Here is a 25,558-nt window from a genome sequence, read left to right as displayed (position 1 = left end):
GTCTGTGGCCTGCGCCCAGCGCCAGCGGGGCGGGACGCTGGGCTAAAGCGCCTTTTAAGTCGTGGAGCTGCACTGCGAAGGCGTGGGGGGCCGGCAGCCCCGATGCGCGCGCCACTCACACCCTCCTAAGCAAAGCTTTAGGTCTCCAGAAACAGAAATGAGCCCACAGTGTGAAATCTGTGATTTAAAACAAAGACCACACATTTTTAGGTGGCATTAGTAGAAGTCGAATGTGCCAACAATGTCATAAATAGTCCAGACTTGTGTCTTCTACGCCCCATTCCACGACTTGGGAAAGAATGTGTTCTGGGTCGGCATACCACCCCCAGACCATTGTATTTCGTTCTAGAAACGCATTTCGCATTCCTAGAGTAAAAGGAGCATGCACGGTCAGGAGAGTGAGGCATCTGTAAATGTATGTACCAAACCTACAAAACAGGAGCAGCAGAGCTACTCGTTTACCGGACGTGCCAATGCAAACTAACATAGAAGGACCCCAATACTGAAGGAAGAAGCTGTTGACCACACACACACACACACACACACACACACACACACACACACACACGTAAAGGGGACGTGCGGGCCCCGCCTCTTTCTCAGGCCTTCCCTCTCTCTACACCTGCCCAGGCCGGCGAAACTCTGGCCAGTTCGCATTAAGCGGTCACCACGCCCCGGAGCTTCAGTTTGCCTCTTCGAGGAACTACTACTGTGGGAGCAGGGGGCTATTTCGGGCTTTAGACGTAGACGACAGAAGGAGTTTCATCCAGAGACGCGATTCTCGCCCCGGGTCCAGGTGCCGGGAAGCGGCGGAAACGGAGACTGTGCGAGTGCAGGACTCAAAAGCAGCTCGGGGTGGGGCGTGACCCCAGCAGAACCGGGGCCGGGAGCTCGGCCAAGGCCGTCCTGCGGCGACGTGGAAGCTGAAGGGGAGTGACCGAGTCACACGGGGCGAGGCAGGAACTTATCAGAAAGGGGGGCGGGACGCAGGCTCCAGCTTGACCAGTCCCAGGACAGGGGGCGGGGCGGAGGCTGAGGCCTGGGCGGGACGGCGAGAGCCGAGCCGACAGGATCCACGAGTTCCCCACTGGCAGCCCCAGTCCAGCCTCGGAGCGCTTCGTGCCCTGGGGTTTGGCTGAGGCTCAGGCCGCCATGGCGTTGCGTGCGGTCGTGTTCGACCTGGACGGGGTCCTGGCGCTGCCATCGATCGCCGGAGCCCTTAGCCGCACCGAGGAGAAGTTGGCACTGCCCAGGTAAGGGGACCCGGCGCCCAGCCCGCGCGGTTGGGTCAGTGCCGTCGGGGCGGAATTCCTGCCTAGAAGTTGCCTTTCAGCCCTGGTTTCAGATCACCGTTGTTTGAGAGCCTTACGAAAGGTTAAAATAATTACCTGGCCCTAAAACACCAGCGTGTGTAAGTGGATACAGTGTCTTTCTAAATCTTAAGTAATTAAACATCTCCAAGGACTCCAAAATTGCCCTCTATAGGGGAAGCTTTTCCTCAAATGAGAGGAATTATTCGCTGAGCTAGCTGCTGCCCGCCTAATTCTGTGTGATGGAAGGAATTTTATTTTATTTATATATATATTTTTAATCCTCACCCGAGGACATTTTTTCCATAGCTCAGAGGGAGAGGAAGGAAGGAAGAGAGGGAAACATCTGTGTAAGAGAAATCGATTGGTTGCCTCCCATCCTCACCCGAAACCTGGGGTGCTCTAATCAGAAATTGAACCCCAAACCCTTTGGCCCACAGGTCCACGCTCCAACCAACAGAGCCACACCAGCCAGGGCTGGAATAGATTTTAAAGACTGTTTTGAGATTTTTGAGGAGAAAAAAGTTCTGTGTCTTGCATATTTACTTCTTGTAACAGCAAGCTAGAGAAAGAGCTTCAAATTTGAGAAACATCGATTGGTTGCCTTCTCATACGTACCCTGACCAGCACTTGAACCCACAACCTGGGTATGTGCCCTGACCGGGAATTGAACCTGCAACTCTTTAGTATATGGGACGACACTCCAACCGAGTCACACTGGTCAGGGCGCAAATGTAGGGTATTTAAAAGAGCACTGGTTTCTGCGTCAAACTCAGATTAAAAAATCTTAGTTCTTAACATCTACCATCTAAAACCATAGTCTTCATATTAAAATAAGAAAATACCTTCCCCTAGACATTTTTGTGAGGGTAAAATTAAATAACATGCAAGTTGGATGGGCAGCTATGTTCCTGATACATTTACATACCCAAATCTCATGCATCTGCAAGGTGATTGTTGGGCATCTTCCATTTGCCTAGTGTTGCACTGACTCCCACACTCCCTCTGACCATGGTTAGGATTGTTCCCAGCAGCAAAAATAAACAAACAAACAAACCCACTCCCCACCCCCAAAGAATAAAAAAGTAGGTCATAGCAAAACTAACTCCAGAAGGTCAGAGCCCATGACCTTGATCTTGGCCTGTGGAGTCTGTGAAGGAACCACGAAGACATTAATCCAGAGGGTGAGCCTGAAGGACCTATTTCATCATGCCGTCGTAAAATATGAAAGCTCAAGACATCCACAGATAGCCCAAGTTCAAGATGAAGGCAGTGTGGTAAGAGGCTCAAAGTTCTTAGGTGTTTCAAGGAAGGGAGAGATTAGGTCTGACCAGGAGAATCAAGAAAGCCTGAATGGAGTCAGACCCTGAGAAGATTGATAGGAGGTTGATGGGGAGAGATGTGAAGGGAGAGCTTCCCAGGTGAGGGAACAGCATGAGCAAAGGCTGGAAGGTGACTGCATAATAACACTGACTATTCCAGTGTAGCCAGAGGAGGGGAGTCACAGAAGAGAAGTGGGGATGTCGACTGGGCCTGCATCGAAGTGTGACGTGAAAGTCAGGCTACGCATGCACCTGCTTTGATAGTCCTTGACTGACGGGTTTTGAGGTGGGGTGAAAAGGAGTAAAATAATCAATGCTCTAATCAGGGTAGCTGATTGTTGGGGTGATGGTAAGGAGGAAGAGGTGCCACTTACAGTAAGATCTGAGAGTTTGGCAGCTTGGAGGTAAATCCGTGTGGACTGATGTTGAAGCCTGATGGAGGATGGAATTAAAGTGAACAAGACCTTGAGCTAGGAGTTTGCAGGGTCATTGGCATGGAAGATGAAAAGCCTGGGCTACAGGGCCTGGAGGAAGGCGAAGGAAACCCGTGAGCCTGGTGCTGAAACTGTGAGGGGCGTTGGGGGTGAAGGTCCTGGACGTCTGTAAATATCTGCCCGAGGACGAGGTGATGGGAACCCAAGTGGCCGTTGGGAACTCCAGAAGTGGAGATTGTTGAAGACCCAGGGTGGACCAGGAAGATGCAACTTCTTCTGGTGTCATAGAGCGAAGGACAGAGGGGCAAAATCCATTCTTGGTGTGGTCATCCAGACCAGGGTCCTCTGAGAGTTAGGCTGCTGGAGAGGGTGGCCGCCTCGGCACGCGAGGCTGATGGGATCTGAAGGAGCAAGGGTGGTTCTCTGAGATCCAGAGGTGACGTGTATGCTCCATTCAATACCTTCTGGCACAGCTTCATTGTGGAAGGTCTGCCCGGTGCCACTGGACTGAACACCAGGGAGGGAGAAAGCGTCAATTTCTTAAGTCACTCAGAGAAAGACAAATGCCATATGATGTCATTTATATATGGAATCTAAAGAACAATGTAATTGACCAAACAAAACTGAAACAGACTCACAGACACAGAGAACAGACTGATGGTTGCCGGAGGGAAGCACGGTTGGGAAACTGGGTGAAAAAGGTGAAGGGATTACGAAGTACAGATTGGTAGTTACAAAACAGTTACAGGGATCTGAAGTACAGCACAGGGAATGTAGCCAACAACATTGTAATAACTGTGTGGTGCCAAGTGGGTGCTGGAAATATTGAGGGAGCACCGTGTGAAGTGTGGGGCGGTCTGTCCAGTGTGCCGTGCGCTTGAAACTAATACAAAATAATGTTGAATGTAAACTGCAATTGAAAACCAAAAAGAATTTGAAAGAAAAAAGTGTCCATTTCTTTCAAAACTGTGTACTTTAGAATCTGAGGTGCTTTCAATATGCAATGCTAAGTAAAAATATTGTTTTGAGTAAAAGAAACACGTGATCAGCAAACACAGGAAGAGAATTTGCTAACCAGCATTTCTTATTCATTCTTCTTATTCATATCCGGTGTACATACGGGAAACATGTACTGAATACTTGCAGGAGCTCCTGGGGCAGTTTCTGGATTTGCGGTTGCTGTTTGGCACTTTGGGGCTTTTCTGTCCCCTTTAAAGTATGTTTCCTATTTTTTTAAAAAAAATTTTACATGTGGGTCTTAATCACACAACTAACACATAAGTATATTCTTACTATGAAAATATTCAAATGAACAGAATTATGTAAAGAGAAAATGTAAGTTCCTACTAACCTTTCCCTTTTCTAAGCTCTTCTTATGAGACTATCCTGAATTATCCTAATATCAAAAGCAGATAAAGACACTATAAAGAAAGAAAATTATAAGCCAATATTTCTGATGAACATAGATGCTAAAATAGCAAACCAGATCCAGCAATACATCAAAAAGATCATACACCATGATCAAGTGGGTTATATTCCAGGAATGCAGGGCTGGTACAATATTTGCAAATCAATAAACATGGTATATCACATAAACAAAATAATGAATAAAAATCATATAATCATATCAACATATGCAGAAAACACATTTGGTAAAATCCAGTACCCATTTATGATAAAAACACTCAACAAAGTGGGAATAGATGGAACATACTTCAACATAATAAAGGCCATAAATAACAAATCTGCAGACAATGTCATATTCAAAGGGCAAAAGCTAAAAGCATTTCCCTAATGATCAGGAACAAGACAGGGGTGTCCGCTTTCACAACACTTATTCAACAGAGTACTGGAAGCCAAAGCCACAGCAATTAGACAAGAAGAAATAAAAGGCATCCAACTGGGAAAGGAGGAAGTGAAACTGTCACTATTCACAGACCACATGACAGTGTACATAGAAAACCCTATGTGCTCCACCAAAAAACTACTCGATCTAATAAGGGAATTTGGCAAAGTAATGGGATAAAAGTCAATATTCAGAAATTGGTGGCCTTTTTATACACAAATAATGAACTATCAGAAAGAGAAATTTAAAAAACAATCCCACTTACTATTGCAACAACAACAACAAAAATAAGGCACCTATAAACTTATAGGTTTATAAGGTTTATAAACTTTATAAGGAATAAACTTAACCAAGAAGGTAAAAAACCCGTGCTTGGAAAAATATAGGACATTGAAGAAAGAAACTGAGGAAGATACAAATAAGTGGAAACATACACTGTATTTATGGATTGGAAGAGTGAACATACTACCCAAAACAATCTGTAGATTCAACTCAATTCCTATTAAAATACCAATGGCATATTTCACAGATCTAGAACAAATATTCCAAAAATTTATATGGAACCAAAAAAGACCCCAAATAACTTCAACAATCTTGAGAAAGAAGAACAAAGCTGGAGGGATCACAATACCTGATACCAAATTATACTACAAGGCCACTGTCATCAAAATAGTACTGGCGTAGGAACAGGCATATAGATCAATTAAATGGAACAGAGACCCCAGAGGTAAACCCACGCCTTTATAGTCAGTATTTGACAAAGGAGACAAGGGCACACAATGGAGTAACGACAGTCTGTTCAATAAATGGTGTTGGGAACACTGGACTGGTACATGCAAAAACATGAAACTAGACCACCAACTTACACCACACACTAGAATAAATTCAAAATAGATAAGAAGACTTAAATGTAAATCATGAAACCACAAAATCCTAGAAAACATAGATGGGAAAAGCTCAGACATCTCTTGTAGTAATATGTTTGCCATTGTATCTTCTAGACCCAGGGAAACAGAGGGAAAAATAAACAAATGTGGCTACATCAAACTAAAAAGCTTTTACACAGCAAAAGAAATAATGACGCAGACACAGACACAGGCTTTCCGCCCTGGTGACCTTCTTTCTGTACCCGGCCTATTGTCCTTGTTCTGCTCATGTCTGTCTAACTGCCTACCACAGGTACAAATGGTGTCTGTCCCCATATGCCACCGTGATGAAGTCATTGGAATGTTCATGACGTTGTGTCTTCCAGAGGCTTTCTGAACGGAGCTTTCACGAGGGGAGACTCGGATGGCTCCATTGTCCGTGTCATGAGGGGAGAGATCACGTTTTCCCAGGTGAGGGGACACCTCGTAGACTCCCTTGAGAAGGCGATCGGTGCCTGCGTGCCTGTCTCCTGCACCGACCATCCCCCAGTGAGGGCAGAGCCGTGTCTGCTTTACCCATGTACCCTTTGCAGCATTTAGTTCACAGGGCGGGTTGGGGACCTGGAGAGACGTCCTGGACTGGTTTGTTATCTTTTGGGGACAAACAGAGGGACATATCCCAAGGACTAGGAAATTTCCAAACCTTTGAAGATCTAGGCCAGGGAGTTACAATAGCCAGAATAGCCTTCTTTTTTAAAAAAAAAAATTTAAATTGTGGTAAAATACACATACCGTAAAATGTACCAACTTTGTGATTAAGTATACAATTGAGTGGTGGTAAGTATATTCACACTGCACACCATCCATCTCCAGAACTCTTTTCATCTTGCAAAACTGCAATTCTATACTTATTAAACGATAACTTCCTGTTCACCTCCCCCACCCAGTAACCACTTTGCACCTTCTGTCTACAGAGACTTTCTGTCTCTGTACTGTAGGTACCTACAGGGATCATGCAATATTTGTGTCACCGCTTACTTCATTTAGCATTAGTCTTCAGGGTTCATCCACGGTGTGGCATAGGACAGGATGTCCTTCCTCATAGGAATGAAATTACACTGTGATAAATGCTACTTAGATTCCGTTTGTCTATTAATGTATACACTGCATTTGGTTTATCCATTCATCCATTGACGGACACTTGGGTTACTTCCAGCTTTTGGTTATTGTGAATAATGGCTGCTAAGAACATGGGTGTAAATATCTGAGACCCTGCTTTCTGGGTAAATTGAAACTGCTGGGTCATGTGATAGTTCTATTTTTAATTTTTTGAGGAACCTCCATACTGGGTTCAATAGCTGCTGCGCCATTTTACAGTCCCCCAGCGGTGCACAAGGGGCCCACTTTTTTCACATTTTTATTGGAATAGCTATTTTAGACAGGGCTACTGGGGAGGAGGAGTGTTAATTATTAACTATACCACGCATGGACTTCGGGGTCAGAGATTGGGATTTGAACCATAGTTCACACTTGTAGACTGTGTGACCTCAGCAAATTGCTTAATCTTCAAAGTTTCGGTTTTGCCATTTATCAAATGAGAGTGACAATAGTATCCATTTCCTAGGTTGTTATAAAGCTCAAAAAGTGCGTATTACAGTGCCTGGCACATGGTCAGTGCTCAAAAATAATAGTTATTATTGTCACTACAACCTCAATCATTTTCTAACAAAGTGATCAGGATTGAAAACCATTTGAATTCTACTTAGTACCTCAAAGAAGAAACACTACTGAGAATGTACTCTATAAGTACACAGGTAAAACCATCTATACAGTTAAAATTTTTTATGAATGACAGTCACCTGTAGGTCAGCCAGAGAGTTTGGTGCCTACTATACTGGGAAGCAAGAGCCCACTTTTTCTGAGAAGGCAAGTGGGGGCTTAGAGGGGGAGGTATAATAAGTTGCAGTCACTTTAAAACCCCCTCTCTTCTCTCTCTCTCTCTCTCTCTCTCTCTCTCTCTCTCTCTCATGCACACATAGGTGAATAAAAACTGGAATGATATTATTGGGAATAAATGTTAGTAAGCTTGAATCAACCAAAAATCTGCAGTAATATTGTTGGAAGATAATGAAAGAAGGAAATACTGTACAGGATCTGGCACAAATAATGCCCTTTTTTATTACAAAATCTTTTACTACAAAATCATAAGCATGTAATTCTATAACGTAGCCATATCACACCATATGACATTTTAGGTGAAATGTTCAAATTAAAACTATAAGTTGTTACACCCATTTTATTGCCCTACCAACCACACTCAAGCAGGCCTTACTTCTGCCGGACCCTGTACATTTTCAATGAACATAGGAACGATAGAGGGAATTTTTAGTACCTGCTATGAAAATCCGATACCCATTCAGACTTCTTTAGCCTGTGTGTAGCTTCTGTGAAACTCTAATAGGTTAGAGGAAGAGGTCTGAAAAACCAAATTATACTGTGATAAAGGCTACTTAGATTCTGTAGTCTTTTAAAGAGGTATACCCTGGGGATGAATTCGTCTTTTAACTTTTATACATACTGTACAAATAAAAAGACACAAAGTGTACAGCTTGATGAATTTTCAAACTGAATACACCTTGTCACCGGCACCTTGATGGAGAAGTAAAATGTTATCGGCACCATAGTCACCCCGCAGGCCCCCCCCCCCCGCCACCCCCCCCCCCCCCACACTAGCCCTCCAAGAGCAGCCACCGTCCTGGCTCTTACCGTTCAGATCGCTCCCGCCGATTGTTCTTCCTGACACGGTCATGCAGACACACTCTTTTGCACCTGGTTTCTCTCCCTCAACATTATATTTAGGGGAATTATAGATGCTCTCATGCGAAGTTGTAGATAGTTTTATTTTTTTGCTTCGTGGTATTTTACTATATGTATATACTTCGATATCTTTTTCCATTCTGTTTTTCTTCTTTTCCTTTTTTCTTTCTTTCTTTTTCTTTTTCTTTTTTTTTTTTTACCCTGAGTGAGAGGGAAAGGCATCGAGAGATTTTTGAGCAGCAAGGTGATGTTATCTGACTTACACTTTTCAAACCTCACTCTGGCTGCTCTGCGAATAGACTGAGAAGGCAAGGACCATCGTACAGAGACTAGTGAAGACAGCTATTGGAAAATGCAGGAGAGAGATGATGGTGGCTTGTAAGGTAATATCGGTAGGAGTAGTAAAAAGTGGTCACATTCTGGGACTATTTTGATGGCAGGTTCAACATGTTTTCCTGATGGATTGAGTGAGAGGCAGGAAAGAGAAGTTAAGGATGACTCAGGTTTCTGGCCAAAGCAAACAAGGAGTAGGTGTTGCTCTTAAACGAAACAGGGATGATGGGCTGCAGGGGTTGGCAAATCAGGTACGCAGTTTGGGATATTTTAATTTGAAATGCTTATTGATATCCAAGTAGAGTGTGGAATAGGCAGCCGGATGTACAAACCCAGAGTTCAAGGAAGAGGTCGAGGTTGAATTAATGCATATATATTTTCAGCAGGTAGATGGTATTTTTAACACCATTGGACTCAATATGATCACGGAGAAAGAGAATATAAATGGAGAGGAGAAGGGGTCAGAGTACTGGGTACTCCGATGTTAAAGGTCAGGTCGGTGAGGAGGACACAGCAATCAGAGAAAGGGGATGCGTCTCCATTGTAAGAGGAAAACCAAGAGAGTGAGGTGTCCTGAAAGCCAAGAGGTTTTCAAGCTTTAGATGAAGAGTATGATCAACCGTGTTAGATGCAGCTGACAGGTCAAGTAAAACGAAGACTGGAGAGTGCCCATTAGACACAGCAGCACAAGGAGGAGGTCACTGGTAACCCTGACGAGAGAAGTCTCTGGAACGTGGAGATGGAAGTTTGATCAGAGTGTGTTCAAGAACGAACGGGAGGAAAGGCTTTGATGACTGTGTACAGCACAGCTCTGGAGGCCAATAGCCCGAGATGAAGACATGTGCAGGGTCGGCCTCTCCTGGGCCTCTCTCCTGGGCGTGCGGATGTCTGTCTTCTCCCTGTGCCCTCACAAGGTCTCCCCCGCCAGGGTCTGTGTTCTAATCTCCTGGTTTTCTAAGGACACCAGTCAGATTGGATCAGGGCCAAACCACTTGCCTCATTTTACCCTCATCACCTCTTAAAGGCCTTGTCTGTAAAGACAGTCGTGTTCTGGGGTCCTGCGGGTTAGGGCTTCACTAAGAATTGGGGGACGGGGCACAATTCGGCCCATAGGAGAGGCATGTGAATATTTTCCAGCATGGGACTCTAAGGAATAATGCTGCTGTGAACATTTTTGTTCGTGTTTCAGTGAACATATGTAGACATTTCCGCTGGGTATGTGTCCAGGAGTGAAATTACTGGATCACATGGGATGCATATGTTCGGATTTCAGCAAATGCTGCCAAAAGCTTTTCCAAGTGGCTGTACCAATTGACAGTCCCTTGGCAATTTACTTCTGCAGTGGGTGCTACTCGCGGAAGAAGGCTGCAGGAAACACGCTGAGGATTCCGGAATCGCCCTCCCTGAGAATTTCTCTATAAATCAAGTCTTTCTCAAGGCGATTTCAGAAAGGAAGATCAACCGCCCCATGCTTCAGGCAGCTGTCGCTCTCAGGAAGAAGGGTAAGGATCCGGGACTGGCCACCTTCTGAGCCAGCCACACCAGGACCTCTGGCAGGAGAAGGTCAGAATACCTCCAAATGCGTTTTGAGATCACAAATCTTCCAGACCTTGATGGAAAGTTGTTCTTAAAACATAGCCCCAGAGTCAGTTATACCAAATGGCAAAAAGCAGCCCCCTCAGAGTGGCTGGGAAAATGAAAGAGTTTTCTGTAATAAAGCGATCTGTGCCAGAGCCTGCCTTGTGAGCAAACTTCTCTCCTCTGACAACACCAGTAATGACCCAAGTGACCGAACCTCTTGCCACAGTAATTTAAAAATAAGGTCTTTTAAGCAATTACGATCTTTCCAACCTCTGGTTAGCGCGATGATGAGCTATGAGTTGGCTGACCTGGATTGAGCTGGTGTCACATGGTCTACGACCTTTGCTCATGCTCGCTCAACAGCCACTCATTTAGTGTCGGAGCCTGGCTCTTCTCCACAAGTGTATTTGAAATCATTCCACCCACTTATCAGTAGACTTCCCTGACTGCGGCTAAGCCATCCATGTCCATGTTTGTCACTCATATATCACGTGGGAAGTGTCACACCCTTGCCTTAGCTGTCTCGTTTCCAGTATCTCCCGGTTCTTGCCTTCTTTGTTTAGACAGAGAAAGCCCAAGGGGACTGCTATGTCTATTTACATTTCTCTAGTTTTGAAATGGGAATGCAGTCTCTGAAGGGCAAAGCAGGTGGTTTGAAACATAGGCGCAGTCTGCAATGGCGCAGGCCAGGAGGTGCGGTGGAGCGCACTCTGAAGGCAGGGTTTGGGCTGCGTGGCGCTGCCTTCACTGTGTGAGTGGTGCAGCTCATCAACTCTCCGAGCTTCTGGCTTGCTCATGGGTGGAAGTGGGATGGCAAGATCTGACCTGCCCAGCACAAATGGGGTGAGGATTGAATGAACCGAAAAATGTCATAACCTCTTGCTTCACAACCGCGAGGAAGTAAGGCATGCAGCGTCTCCACCTGGGCTCCTGAAAGCCCCAGTGAACACAGCAGGCTCACTCTCATGTCTCTGTTCGGGAGGTGCTCAAGGGTAAAGATGATTCTTTTCCAACTTGGCAGTTTAGGTGTCAAGCATCAGGAGACTGAGGTAAGTGAGCAGAACCCTGCTTGGCTCCACCCAGAGCTTCTTAGAGCAACGTTCTGTAGCCGGTCTGTTCACTGGTGACTTCTCGCTCAGGACTGACAACCTGCATCCTCACCAACAACTGGCTGGATGACAGCACCCAGAGAGGCTGCGGGGCCCAGCTGATGTGTGAACTGAAGCCACACTTTGACCTCCTGATAGAGTCATGTCGGATTGGAATGGCCAAGCCCGATCCCGAGATCTACAAGTTTGTGCTGGGCACCTTGAAGGCCAGCCCCAATGAGGTGCGTAGTAGATGCTTTCTCGCAGTGGAGAACGGTGTTCTAGAGATAAGGTAATCAAGAAAAATCAAGGAGGAGTAAGCAAGTGGGGGGTATCTGGGGCCTGGCAGAATGGCTCTAGGTCCAGTGGCAGGTTCCACTTCTCTCAGGCCAGGACTTCTGTGGACTTTTATCCATCCCTTCTAGAAAGTTCTACCAGAGCTGGGCATCTGAATGCTCTCTGTGGCTCTTACAGGACCTTGATCAAAACAGGTATTGCTGAAAGCTTTTAGACCAGCTGCTTCAGTTTACCTGCAAAAACACTACAACCCTGAGAGATTTTCCCAAGACCACAAGGCTAGCTGGGGTCACCCCTCCAAAGGGTGAGCAGGAATGGGCTCCAATATCGCAGCAATCTCTGAGCATCCCAGCACCCCTGCATTCTGTCTTCATACTGTCTCTAGATGACTTTTTTCATTGTGTTCCCTTCCTCTGACCTTCAAAAAGGCAATGAGAAGTAAGATTAAATTCATTCCCTGCTGTTTCTGACTCTTTCATTGGCCCTACCTCACCCATGCCTGATCAGATGGAACCCTGAGCCCGTCATTGGGAATCCTTGGCAGGCTCGATACTCCCAGGACCCTTGCCTTCCCCTCTAAAACTGCTTGCGCTCTCCTCAATGCCCAGGTTAGGTGTGATAGCAACCCTCTTAACTTTACTGTGCCTATAAAGGAAAGTCTTTGCACGTAGGGCTTTTAGGTTGGATGAGCTGCTTGGAAGGCTGGGCCTGCCCTAACCCAAGATTCTAAATAAAAACACCATGTTTTCTTCTATACCTCTAAGGACCTTTCTTTTATTTTTATTGAAATTTAAACCTTTGAGCCACTAGAAATTTATTTGGAAGTAAGATATGAAGGATCCACTTTTTCCCTCAAACTGTTAAAACAATTAAACAATCTTTTAATAATCTTTTTCCTCGTTGATTGGACATGACACTTTTATTAGAAACTAAACTGTAATTTGTATTTCGGTCTATTCCTTGACTCTCTTCTATCTCATTGATATGTCTTTTTTGTCTATTTCTTTTTTAGTACCAAACTTTTTTTTTTACCTTTTGTAGCTTTATGTGTTTTTCTTATCTGCCTTTATTATGGTTCTTTTCCAGACATGTTTTTTGTCAATTCATAAATGTTGATTTTTCTAGATAAATTTTAATGTCATTCTAATAATTTATACTCTTTCTTAATCTTCTCACAGCTTCAGAATTGAGGCTGAAACCAGTAGACACGTGTGGGAACACATATGTCTGTGTGTATATGTGATACTTATGTAATTAAATGTTTTTAATTTTAAGAACAAACAGTTCCATGCAAATAAAAATCATTTTTAATCTCATCTCATAAAATAGCCACTATTCACAATTGTTTTTTATCCTCACCCGCAGACATGCTTATTGGTATTAGAGAGAGAGGAAGGGAGACAGAAAGAGAAACATCGATCGGTTGTCTGTTACATGTGCCTGAGTGGGACTGAACCCACAACCCAGGCATGTGCCCTGAACGGGAATCAAACCTGCGACCTTTTGGTTTACTGGGCGATGCTCCCAATCAACTGAGCCACATTGGCCTCTGTTCATATTTTAATGTGTTTCTTTCCAGTGTTGTTCTTTGTACATGAGTTTGCTTTGGTTGAAGTGATGCTAGTGCCCATGCTATTTGGATTCAGGTTGTTTTCTTGGATGACATGGGGTCTAATCTGAAGCCAGCCCGTGCTTTAGGAATGGTCACCATCCTCGTTCACGACAGCGACGTCGCCCTGCAAGAGCTGGAGAAAGTAACCGGGATGCAGGTAACTGTGTGTGCGCTGAGGCAGATTTCCTGCCCCTCGTCTGCGTGTAGGTACACAAGACAAAACAAGAGGAGAATCTGGCTCTCAGGCAGTTCACTGCTCCAGGCGTGGCTCTCCTGCGCAGGTCTCTTGGGTGGGAGTTCATTACCCGTTTCGCAATCATCACGATGTCCTTGAAGAACATCTTGTTCCTTTCGCTGCAGTCAATGAACAGAGAAACAATGCTCTGGGAGCAAGAATCTATACTAGTCAGAGTCGGGCTCTCCAAGCCAACCAGTCCTTTTCAGAGTGAATATTGAGAGTATAGCTACTAGGTCTACCCCAGTGGGAGCCCAGTTCTTACCTTGTGTGCCTGGTCATGCCGCTGGCACTCAGGTGTGGCTGCTTGGCTCCTCCTGGTACACACCCTCGTGCCAGCCTGAAGGAAGGCTTTTGAGTAAAACCTGTTCCTCTTATTGAGAATGGGATGTCCTTAAGGATCCCCCTGGGGGCTGCATGGGAATTAGCCTGCTCTGCTAAAGCCAAGGCACCTTTGGTTCTTTTGAGCTTACCTGAGACCACCCATCCCACTGAGTCCAGGAGTGACAGTTACACAGACGTTCTGCAGCAATGCCGTGCTTAGCTCAGGGTTGTCAGTGTGATGCGATAGGAGGGAGGAGGGGGTCCATACACTTGATGGAGCTAGATGGACTTCAAAGGTGTCAACCGTTTTCTCAAAGGGAATTGTATCATTTCCTGGGGCTGCCATAACACAGCACAGACCGGGTGTCTGAGACAACAGCCTCACCGGGGGGCTAGAAACCCAAGATTAGGGTGTTGGCAGGGGCTGAAGCATCTCTCCTGGGCTTGTAGATGGCTACCCTCTCCCCGTGTCTTTGCATGGTGTGGCTCCTGTGTCTTCACATGGTGTGTCTCACATGGTGTGGCTTCCCTGTGTGGCTCCTAATCTCCTGTACTTATAAGGATGCAGTCAAATTGGATTCTGACTCCCATTGGTCCACCCCAGTGATTTCTTTTAACCTAATCACCTGTTTAAAGACCTGATCTCCAAATGTAGTTGCATTCTGAGGTCCTGAGGGTTAAGATTTCAACAGGAGGAGGTACAATTTTGCTCAGAATGATTGACTTTTTGTTTTTAACAAATAAATAAAAATGTGTACTTAATGACTTAATAACCTTAAAGAACCTTGCCCAAGTGTTACTGAACAAAAATGGGGTTTGGCTGACCACCGTCAAACACAGGCATATTCCGAAGAGAAAGGGTGGTAGGGAAGGCAAAAGCTCTTTATTAAAATATTGCACAATTTGGGGGACCACGTTCCTCTCTTCTGCAAAACACAGGGAAAAAACACTTGTTCAATGACTGACACCCAAACCCTTGCTCCACCCTTATCTGTCCTTTGGAGCACAGGCTGCTGGGTAGGCTGCTCTTGGTCTCCCTGGAGTCTGCGCATGGGGCCCACATCACCACCGCCATGCCATGGCTTCTTACACTAGGAGCCTGTTACCTGCCCGCTGGCCATGTGGCTTCCAGGGCCCGCCGGTCTGTGAGCACTCTGGCCCCCCTGTCTGTGTCGAGCAACCCAGAGGAAGAGAGGAGCATTGTCTGGGACCATCCCCACAGCCGCGGAAGGTGCCGCTAAGTCTCACAGGTCACCGCCAGGGCACGTGTCCCCTGAGGGGTAGCCCAGTGTGCACAACTCCACCTTGGCAAGAGCCAGCCCTGACAGGGCCAGGTTGGGGAAGAAAGGGCCATGTTTCCGCCTTCTCTCTGTTTAAGTCTCCTGGCCACAAATTCTGCACACTCCCAGCCAATCCCATCTTTTTCCCAGGCTAGACTCATAGGTCAACACCTCCTATAGATTGCATCAGACATTCAGCTGGAAAATAGGGAAAAGAGAATGTAGAGGATTGGGTGGGGATTTCCATGGGCCAAGCCGACCAGCCATACTCGTCTGTCTGCATGTCACTGGTCAGAACTCAGAGGCCTCCGTGGACCCGAAAGGAAGGTGAGATGAAGTCTAGTGGTGTTCTAATCAGATAGAAGCAGTCTGAATCCTGGCATTTACCAAGCTGGCATATTTAGGTATATTTTTAGCACTCTGAATCTCAGTGTCCAGAGCTGTATAATGAGATTGATACTACAGGACAGGATGGTGGGTTGGCGAGTCACTGAAAGGACTCAGGAGGCCGTGGCAGAGGGGATCTGTGAGCTCACCTCTGGTGCCAGCACGCTGGAGTTCTGGAAACTCTGAGAACCCCTCAGGGGTGGAAGCTGCAGGTGCCTCCCTCAATGTGCCTCTCACTGTATCTTCTACTTGCAGCTTCTCGAAGCAGCAGCCCCTCTCCCAACCCCATGCCATCCAAGTGATGTGAGCCACGGGTATGTGCCAATAAAGGTAAGTGAGCTGTTTCTCGGTCAGTCGAGTACTCTCTAACCAGGTCACCAAACATGACTCACAGAGACATTTGTTAAATGTCAAGGGTAGTTGAATAGCCACTGTTTATAAGGAAGTCATATTTCCCACGAATATCATTTCTCAAACATCAAAAGACACGGACCATGCCTTGGGATATGCAAAGTGGTGTGGTGGATACTGTGAGATCCCCAGGAAACAAGAGGCTACTTATACGCACAGTTCAAGCCTGTGTGGTTCAAGGGTCAATTGTCCTTCCCTCAATGTTCTTGTGAGAATTAATTAAAATACCACACGCAGACCACAGGCATAGCAGCGGACGAAGAGGGGCTCTGGCCTCATCTGAACAGGCCAGATTGTGTGAGACCTGCTGTCCTGGGGGAAAACCCTGCAGATTTTTATTGAGCATTTGCTATGGGCTGGGCACAGGGAGAAATACCGAGATGAGCCGAGGGTCTTCCATCACCCGAGGAATTTTACGGTCCACTGAGATAAACATTTGAAGCCCTTGAGGTTACGTCAGAGGACAAGGTCTGAACCTAACAGCGGTGCCCTGGTGCACTCAGAACGGGCTCTGTGAGGGGCAGGCAGCACCCCAAATGCCAGCAGAGGGGCTCAGCCGATGTGGTAAAGTGGGCATCGAAGGATGAGTGGGAGTTGGAGTGTAAGAAAGTGGTACTGGAAGCTGTGGGTCAGCGTCCGTGCAGCCCCTCCTGTAACCCCGGGTGGTCCTAAAGTGGGGGGGGGGGTGAGCATTTCATAAGGTCCCTTCAGACCTCACCTCTATACTGATGAAGAGTGAGGGGCTCTTGGCATGGGCCGGGGTCTGGGCTATAACCTTGTGTCTTCCACCCCACGGACAGGGTTATTCTTGTCATCTCTTGATGCTTGCATATCCAGCCAGTTTCAATAGATTCCTCGTTTGACCTTGAAGGAGGGTGGTCAGAACTGCTTGCTACTCCCCTGCCACCACTCCAAATTCAGCAGCTGGGGCAGTGCCCCCTGGGGAACCCCAGGGGAGGCCAGGCTTGGGGGTCCGCCTGCATTCATCTCCGCTGGCTGCAAATGCCACCCAGACTGGGTTGCAATAGATCTTCCTCCTTTTCCGGCTAGGTGGAAATTTTATTAACATATTTAAAGGGTGTGAAAGCACATGTATTTGCTAAGTTACTCAGCTGGTTCAAATATGAAGCAGCAGAACAAGGCTTTGGTTAGGATCCACTTAGAACAGAGGCAGATGAGGGTCATTTGATTGGACATGGACAGTATAACATTTTCAATATAAGGAGTGTGGAATTGAAAGTTCAATTCCCTCCCTTTACCAAGTACTGAAGGGAAGATTGTGGAACATATTCTGATAAAAAAGATTGTAGTCCATGAAAGGGTTTGTGAAAGGTCAGCCTAACGCTTCCTTGAGCAAAACGGCTTGTTGGGAATCGTGCCTGAGACGTCCAGTTTGGGACACCAGCTTGGAGAAGGCTGAGATGCAGTGAAACAGAATTGTTTCAAGTGAATTTCTACAATGGGAAGCTCATTTTTCTCCTTTTCCATTAGAAAGCTGGAGATAGGCGCGTTTGGGGAATATAGTCTGTATTGTGACCACATATGGCTTTGGTTGGTTTGCTTCAACCCCACTTTAGTAGTCAGAGGAGGCTCAATGCCCTCACGACCAACCCCCACTTTCGGTGGCTCAACACCGAGTCTGTTTCTTGGACAGCACGGGCAGTAGGCTCTCTCCATGCGGTCATTTAAGTGCCCAGGCTCCTTCCTTCTGCTGATGCCCTCTTCCTCAAGGCCCAATCCTTCAGATACAGATGGAAAAAGACAGGGAGGACCAGTATAGAGGCCCTGGATACAGCACTCATTTCCTCCACTCATATGCCATTGGCCAGAACTCAGTCATGTGGCCACACCCACTGCAGGGAAGTGGAGGGGGAGGTCCGGAAAATGCCACCATGTTCCAGGGAAAAGAGAGGAACACAGATATTGAGCCCTAGCAGCCTCTGCCATACCCATGTAGCCCAGAAAGTACTAGAAGTATAGCAAACTTGAAATACATTCATATTCAAGAAATAAACAGCTTTTTAATAAAATAATCATGGTATTCTGCATGTCAGCATGAATGTTATGCTCTGCACAAAATTAATCCCAGGCTTTAATATTGGAAATATGACAAACCGCACCAGAAACTCTGATAGTATAAGGGCCTTTTCGGGAGGAGGCATGATTGTTTTGGTTTTTTTCCTCCAACATTATACTGTTTTCAAGCTTCTTAAATAAGTTATAATAAAAGCCGTGTGTCTTTATCACACAATTTGGCTAGTTGTCTCTTTTTAGACCTCTTCTAGCGCTGGGGACTTGGGTTGAGAAATACGGGTCATACAAGATCTGGAAATATACTTAGGTGGCCCGGACTGTCGCAGAAGAGAGGCCTGGTTCCGCCCAGCCTAGCGCAGCGGCCCCTTCCCGCTCACCTCTCTCTCCTACAGCCTGGGGTGCGCCTGCACTTTGTGGAGCTGGGCTCTGGCCCTGCCGTGTGCCTCTGCCATGGATTTCCTGAGAGCTGGTTCTCTTGGAAGTACCAGGTAAGGAAAACTGGGCGAAGGCGCGCCCCAGTCAGGGTGAGGCAAGGAGCATGTCTAGATGGTGGGCCCCAGCCTGAATGTCATTAAGAAGCCAAAACCAAAGTCTGGCTATGAAACCTCAGAAATGTTGGGGCTGGAGATTTCTCGAGACCTCAGAGCTGTGCTAGCCAATACGCTACCTTTGCAGATTAAAAGAGGCTCCTTCACTCTGCGCCACCTGCCAGAAGTCTGTAATGATTATAGAAATCTGCAAGGTCTTTGTTAAGAAAGGTGGTCTCTTAGATGCAGCATTAGATGCAGTGCACAGAGCCTGCCACCGTCCACGGCAGCCCTATGCAGCTGGGCTTGTTCCAGTCCCGTAGAGAAGATACCAGGTAATGTCACATGGCACTTAGGATGGAGCCATTTGCAAAGAAGAGCGGGAGAGAGGAAACAAAGAGGGAGTGTCAAACAGTGGTAGGACCGCACTGGAGTGCACCTGAATTGTTTGTTTTCTAGATTCCTGCTCTGGCCCAGGCAGGTTTCCGGGTACTAGCTGTGGACATGAAAGGCTATGGAGAGTCGTCCGCTCCTCCTGGTGGGTTCGCTGGCTTACAGCTGTTCTCTGTTGGTCATGCTTTTGGGCTGTCCGAGCTCTCCAGCTGCACTGCCTTCCCCTGGTCCCAGGTCAGAGCAGGCAGTCCTTCAAGGGGGTCTGAGTTTGCATCTCCCCTCTCCTGCAGCGTCCTCTGTCTATGCAGTCTGGGTCCCAGATACCTCTGCTCCTCATACTCTGAATGAACACAAGAATGTGTCTTCCATTGGTTGATGGGGATGTACAGTGTAGGACGTACCATCCAGCTCCAGAACATATGTCATCCTGCAGAGCTGAAACTCTACCCATTAAACAATAACTCTTCATTCCCCCTTCCCTCCAGCCCCTAGCAACTACCCTTCTGCTTTTTGTCTCTATGAATTTGACTACACTAGGGACCTCATGTAAATGAATCAAACAGTATTTATCCTTTTGTGACTGGTTTATTTCAGTTAGCATAATGTCTTCAAGGTTCACTCATGTTGCATCATGATTTCCTTCTTTTTTAAGGCTGAATAATATTTCATTGAATGGGTATACCACATTTTCTGTTCACCCATTGATGGACACTTGGGTTGTCTCCACATTTGACTGTTGTGAATAATGCTGCTGTGGATACAGGTGCACAAATATTTGTTTGAGACCCTCTTTTCATTTCTTGAGGTTGTACACCCAGAAATCAAACTGTTAGATCATAAGGTAATTTAGAGGCCAGAGCCTTAACCCAGTGTCCATGGATCCCAGTGGGAGTCTATCCAAGGGTGGGTATCAGGGGGCCTGTGAGCCCCCAAGGCCACATGTGGGTTTATGAGCATTTTTTCATTGTTTTGATCAGTTTCAGAGGGGTCCTCAGTCCAAAACTATTTACGAATCCCAGGTGTGGAGGCAGCAACACGAAGCAGCAGCCAGGTGTGCAGCAAACTCCTGGTCCCTGTGTCAGCGATGCTGTTAGCAGTGTTGGCTTAGTGAGCCAGCTCAGCTGCTCAACACCCCTTTTCTGAGCTGCTTCCCCCATACTCACATTAGGCCTGTTGCGTTGAGTCTAAAGCCAGCAGACGTGGACTGAGGCTCTGGGTCACTCAGGTGGCCACCAACCAGGCCCCTCAGCTTGTCATAGCAGGACAGCGCCTCCATAATTTCCCCGGAAGAGTCATGGTGTTGATTCAGTAGCTGCTTATGACTCTGAATGATGCAGAAGCGTTTTAGACAGAAGGACAGCCTTCAGTTCAAAAGCCCGGGAAAGGTGTCTAAGATTTTTAAAAAAATGTAATTATTAAAAAGTCTTTTTATTCATCTATACTGCAACGTTCCCTGAATCCCCTAGGAATAACTTAGTAATACAATTTATCATTCAAACTGGAACACTGTTAAAAGTAAAAAGAGGCACTATTAGTAATAGCACACTGAAACTGGACCCAGGACTTACGGTCATACCCTAATTATAATTTTTAAGGAAACCATAATTTACATGTTAACTGTTGTTGAAGATTTTGGAAACTATGAATTCTAAACAATCATAATGACTTTTGGAATACATACACATCCAGTTCAGATCATTTGTGTGCAAAGTTCAAACCATTTGTTAATAGGTTTTAAATAACAAATTATTTTTTCTAAAACTTTGAAGCTTTGGTCTCACTATCTTCCAGTTTTCCTTGTTGCTACTAAGAAATCCCATGCCATTCTGATCCATAAACCTTTCTACGCGACCATTTGTTTTTTTCTTTCGTACCCTTGACACTGGGATCTCTTCTTTATTTGTTGAATTCTAAAATTTTATGTTATTGTGCTGTGCCATAGGTCTTTTTTCATCTACTTTGCTGGATACATTTATCTTTCAGTTCTTGGAAATTTTCTTGAATCACTTCTTTGGTAATTCTGGGTTTTTTCTTTTTCTTTCTGGAATTGCTTTTATTGTTAAAATATTCATACTACTCAAAACAATCTACAGAATTAATGCAATCTCTATTAAAATCCCTGTAGCATATTTTACAGAGAAAGAAAACACAATTCTATAATTCATATGGATCCACAAGAGACCAATAGTCAAATCAATCTGGAGAAAGAACGAAGCTGGAGGACTCACACATTCTGACTTGAACATACATCACAAAGCTACAGTAATCAAAACAGTATGGCACTGACATAAAGACAGAATATGGAGCCCAGAAATAAATTCACACATATTCTACATATATACGGTCAACTGACCTTTACAAAGATGCCAAGAACACACAGTAAGGAAAACACTGAGAAAATTACATACTCACATAAAACGAATGAAATTGGACCATTATCTTACACCTTATCTTACAAAAAAATAACTCAAAATAGATTAAAGACTTAAATGTGAGACTTGAAACCAAAACTGCTAGAAGGAAAATAGGGGAAAAGCCTCAGGACATTGGTCTTGGTAATGCTCTCGTGGATACCACACCAAAAGCACAGGCAACAAACACAAAAGCAAGTGGACTCCATCCATCTGAGAATTTAACAAGAACTTTTGTTTTGGTAAAAGCGTCCTCTCAGCGGTTGGTAAACTTTAGCCCTGTGTATTGAATGTATTTACTTTCTCTTTAATTGCAGAAATAGAAGAATATTCCTTGGACGTGTTATGCAAGGTAAGAAGGACCTTTGGGTAACATCTGTAACATCTTTTTCATCTCCGTATTTTTATCAACATAAGACAGAAGTGTGGGTGTTCATTTCAATCTCAGGAAAATATCATTTCACAACATTTAGGTATAATTCTTACTAAAAGTTTGCTGTGTCTCCAGTACTGCTCTCGGCATTTGATGGGAGGGGAAACTGAGTCCCAGGCAATTATATGGGTTAGAGTAATTACCTGAGGTTAACAGCCAGGAGAGCCAGGTCTGAACCCTGCATTAGCTCCCACATCTCTCCTCTTAGCCTCTCCACCGTATAGTCGTTTCATCCTGGGAACTTTAAAAATCACTGTATTTTGGTACAGATGTCCGGTGGCCAGACCTAAGAGTTAGTGTGTGGATCAGTGACTGTTCTAAGACAGGCATAAGCACCGGCGCGGAGGGGGACCCTCATCTCAGAGCTTGAGAGGGAGGATGGGGAACAAGTGAGGAGCCAAACCTCCTTAGAACGAAAGCAAAGGCTGGAGGGGTCACGGGGGAGACACAGAAAACTAGCAACACTGCTGCTTACCCTGAAATTACAAAGAGCCTCCATCTTCGCGTCACCCATCTGGAGCCCCACCCCACCCGCACCCCACCAGCCCCCACGCAGCCTCTGCATCTCCCGAGGGCAGCACAGGTAGAAGCCTAGTTTCCAGTCAGGGCTGTGTTTCCTCCCTCGGTTTCCAAGTCTTTGCTCCTCCGCTCTGCCCTCCGAGAGCACGCGGGATGGGGAGGGGTGAGGGGAAGAGAACTCCAGAGCTGGCGGAAGGAGCGAACGCCGGGTTGGTGTGATGCGCTAACAGTACCGCATGCTCGGTGGCTAAAGCAACAGGTCCATTCTGAGGCTAGAGGTCTGGGGTTAAGGTACCAGCACGCTTTTGTCTGAGGGTTCCAGGTGAGGCTAGACGATGGCCGTCTTCCCCCTGTGTCTTCACGTGGCCTTCCTCTGTAGGGGTCTGCGCCCAAGTCTCCTCTTCTTATAAAGACGCCGGCCAGAGTGGACGAGGGCCTGCCCTACTGACCCATTTTAGCTGCATCCCCTCTCTAACGACCTATCTTCAAATACGGTCACCCTCGGAGGAACTGAGGGTTAGGGCGTCAACCTGTGAGTTTTAGGGAGACAAAATTCAGTCCATAACAAAGGTGAACGCAGTCATTCGAATCTTGAAGTGGCTGAGGTGGGTGGATTCAGTTTCTGATTTGTTTGTGTGTTTTCTTTCTTAGGACATGGTAACCTTCCTGGATAAGTTGGTAAGTGATGATTTTGAGCTGAACTCTTTGGAGAATTCTGTTTGGGTCTGGGCAGTTAAAGACTAGATGGTGTCTTTCAAGGTGCCGCTGTCAGAGCCCTCCAGGGCCCCGGAAAGGCCCGCTCGGGCAGGTGGGAAGCGGGGGTGGGGGTGGGGGTGACCAGACGGGATTACAAAGACAGAGATGGCAGAGAGGTGGGAGGACAGTGTAGAGATAGTTTTTTGTTGTTTTGTTTTGTTTTGTTTTGTTTTTGTTTCATGAAAAGCATCTTTCAGGGAATAGGATACTTTTGTTGGCTTGAGTCAAGAAGTTTGGGAAATATCCTATAGGCTAATATTTCACAACTTTTTTGAATATCTTTTGAAAATCTACAATCGAATGCCTTCATTTAACTTCATCCAAAATGCCAAACTCGAAGCTAATCGATGTTGATCTGTGAAGACGCTTTCGCACGCAGAGCACCCGCACTGTCCCTGGGGTTACGGCCCCGTGACACCCTCCTCCCACCCTCAGCTGGGTCTCTGTGCGGAATGAAAGCACTGGCAGGGCAGGGGTAGCGACGAGAGCCTCAAAGCGACGGGATGGATCACCTGTTAAGTGCATGTGACTTCCCAGGGAAGAATCTGATAGGGCTAAGGAGTCCCAGACCAACAGCCAGGCTCAGTGCCAGGCACTAGTAAATGAGGCAAAAACGTCACGGTCCCTGACCTCTGCAGATTCTCGGTCCCATGGAGTTGGCCTTGGCACTTGAATATGCTGGGGACATCTAAGAGGGCACGGCCCGGTGTGGCCGCCCCAGTCCTGATGCTGTAACGACCTTGTTACCGCACAGTCCGCGGAGGAGCCCCTAGGAAGGGAGCGAAAGGATTGCGCCTGAGGGCTGGGCCTGCGGAGAACACAAGGCCTTGGGCTCTCGGCACCTCTCCCCAGAAACCCACCCACATTCGCCTGCCTCCTTTCCCCTTTGCTAGGGCATCCTTCAAGCGGTGTTCATTGGCCACGACTGGGGAGGCATGCTGGTGTGGAACATGGCTCTCTTCTACCCTGAGAGAGTGAGGTAATTAGGCCGTGAGCATTAGGGGTTTGGGTAAGACGGGGGCTGCATTCCCATCAGATCCTTCCTCGGGTCTTGAACCCCAGAAAACTTCTTGAAAACTAATAGGTTATCTGGGAAGGTACCCCCTTAAGTCTTCAGTGCCCATTGACACACTAACAAGGAGGACTTAATGAGCTAATGTCTTAGAAAGCGAGGTCTGTTCCTGTTACTGGTAGTGTGACAAATAATTCAGGGACAGAGAATTCAGTGGGCATGCAGGAGAATCACAGTAGACTTTGAGGGGAGTGGGGGAAGCAGCAGGAGTGTTGAGCTTATAGAATTAAGCATCAGAAGCGACTCTAGTCCTGGGTGGAGAGTCAGAAAATGTGTCTTCCACTTTTGCCTTGAACGAGCACTCCACCCATGAGGCCTTGGTTTCCTCGCCCCCAGAGTGGTGACGAGAACTCCTACCTGACTGCATAACCTGCGCACCACTGTGCAGGTGTCAGGTGAGCGCGCATTTCGTGATCATCCTCATGTTGGGCATACTCGTTCTTAGAAGGGCTTTTCGGAGCACCGGCAGGGGCTTCAGATGGTGGGTCTGGAACCCAGAAAGTCAGGTGTGTTTTTGCAGCCATGCTCCATTTGCGCTGGCAACCAAAACTAGAACTTGTCTGACCTCCCATTTTGGCCGGGGATCTTAGCAAATGATATAAACATTACTCTTAGCAGCCATCTGTGTTTCCCCGACTACTGTAGTTACTCTTTACTTGGCTAAGTTTATAAGAGTGGAAACACTGGAGAACTTGGTTCAACTCCACCACAACTCAAATGGGAGAGTGGTATCAAACACTAAGAAGAATCAAACATTTTCTAAAATATCTTAAAATTTGTTCATACTGTTGTTCTGATTTCTTTAGCTGTTCTCCCTGTCTTCTCTCTCACTCCAAAGCAAAGTAAGAGCTCAGTTCTTAATAACTGGGTTCCCCAAAAGGTTACTGTACTTACTGTATTAGATGCCAAGTTCAGATTTCCATCAGGGCTTCCATGATGCCCAAATGCAGAAATGTCTTATCCCCTTGAATGCCGACGGTATTCTGTGCTATTCTTATAGCCTTCCTTATTAAATTGTGATAAGCCCCTTGAGTACTGACTTTATATTTTCTCTCCCCTTGTATATAGGGTAGAATTATAATCAACACAGAAGAGACACAGTGAGTGAAGGAAGGAAGGAAAAAACGAAGGCTAAAAGCTAGGGAGAGATTGTACTGTTCACATACCCGAGTCAAGGTTGATACACTGCATGTAGAGTGTGTGGGCGGCAGTTGTCTGTCTGTCTTCATCTCAGGCAAGTGGGAAATACTACTGTTTGATGAGGGAAACA

The 25,558-nt window shown here is 46.2% G+C and overlaps 1 protein-coding gene across 1 annotated transcript in view; it reads left to right on the top strand.

The window, feature by feature from the left end:
- Nucleotides 1–1,030: 1,030 nt before the first annotated feature.
- Nucleotides 1,031–25,558, top strand: part of EPHX2 (epoxide hydrolase 2) — a 46,375-nt gene continuing 21,847 nt past the window's right edge. The window contains exons 1-11 of the mRNA XM_024568872.4: nt 1,031–1,253; nt 6,165–6,249; nt 10,271–10,430; nt 11,649–11,839; nt 13,541–13,663; nt 15,988–16,062; nt 18,570–18,665; nt 19,164–19,242; nt 21,826–21,860; nt 23,112–23,138; nt 24,110–24,195. Of these exons, the coding sequence (XP_024424640.2) occupies nt 1,153–1,253; nt 6,165–6,249; nt 10,271–10,430; nt 11,649–11,839; nt 13,541–13,663; nt 15,988–16,062; nt 18,570–18,665; nt 19,164–19,242; nt 21,826–21,860; nt 23,112–23,138; nt 24,110–24,195 (1,058 nt within the window). The 5' untranslated portion in view covers nt 1,031–1,152. The remainder of the gene's footprint in view (nt 1,254–6,164; nt 6,250–10,270; nt 10,431–11,648; nt 11,840–13,540; nt 13,664–15,987; nt 16,063–18,569; nt 18,666–19,163; nt 19,243–21,825; nt 21,861–23,111; nt 23,139–24,109; nt 24,196–25,558) is intronic.

Source organism: Desmodus rotundus, chromosome 9, assembly GCF_022682495.2.
Source record: "Desmodus rotundus isolate HL8 chromosome 9, HLdesRot8A.1, whole genome shotgun sequence".
Classification (NCBI taxonomy): Eukaryota; Metazoa; Chordata; class Mammalia; order Chiroptera; family Phyllostomidae; genus Desmodus; species Desmodus rotundus.
This window is presented reverse-complemented; position numbering and strand designations above follow the sequence as displayed.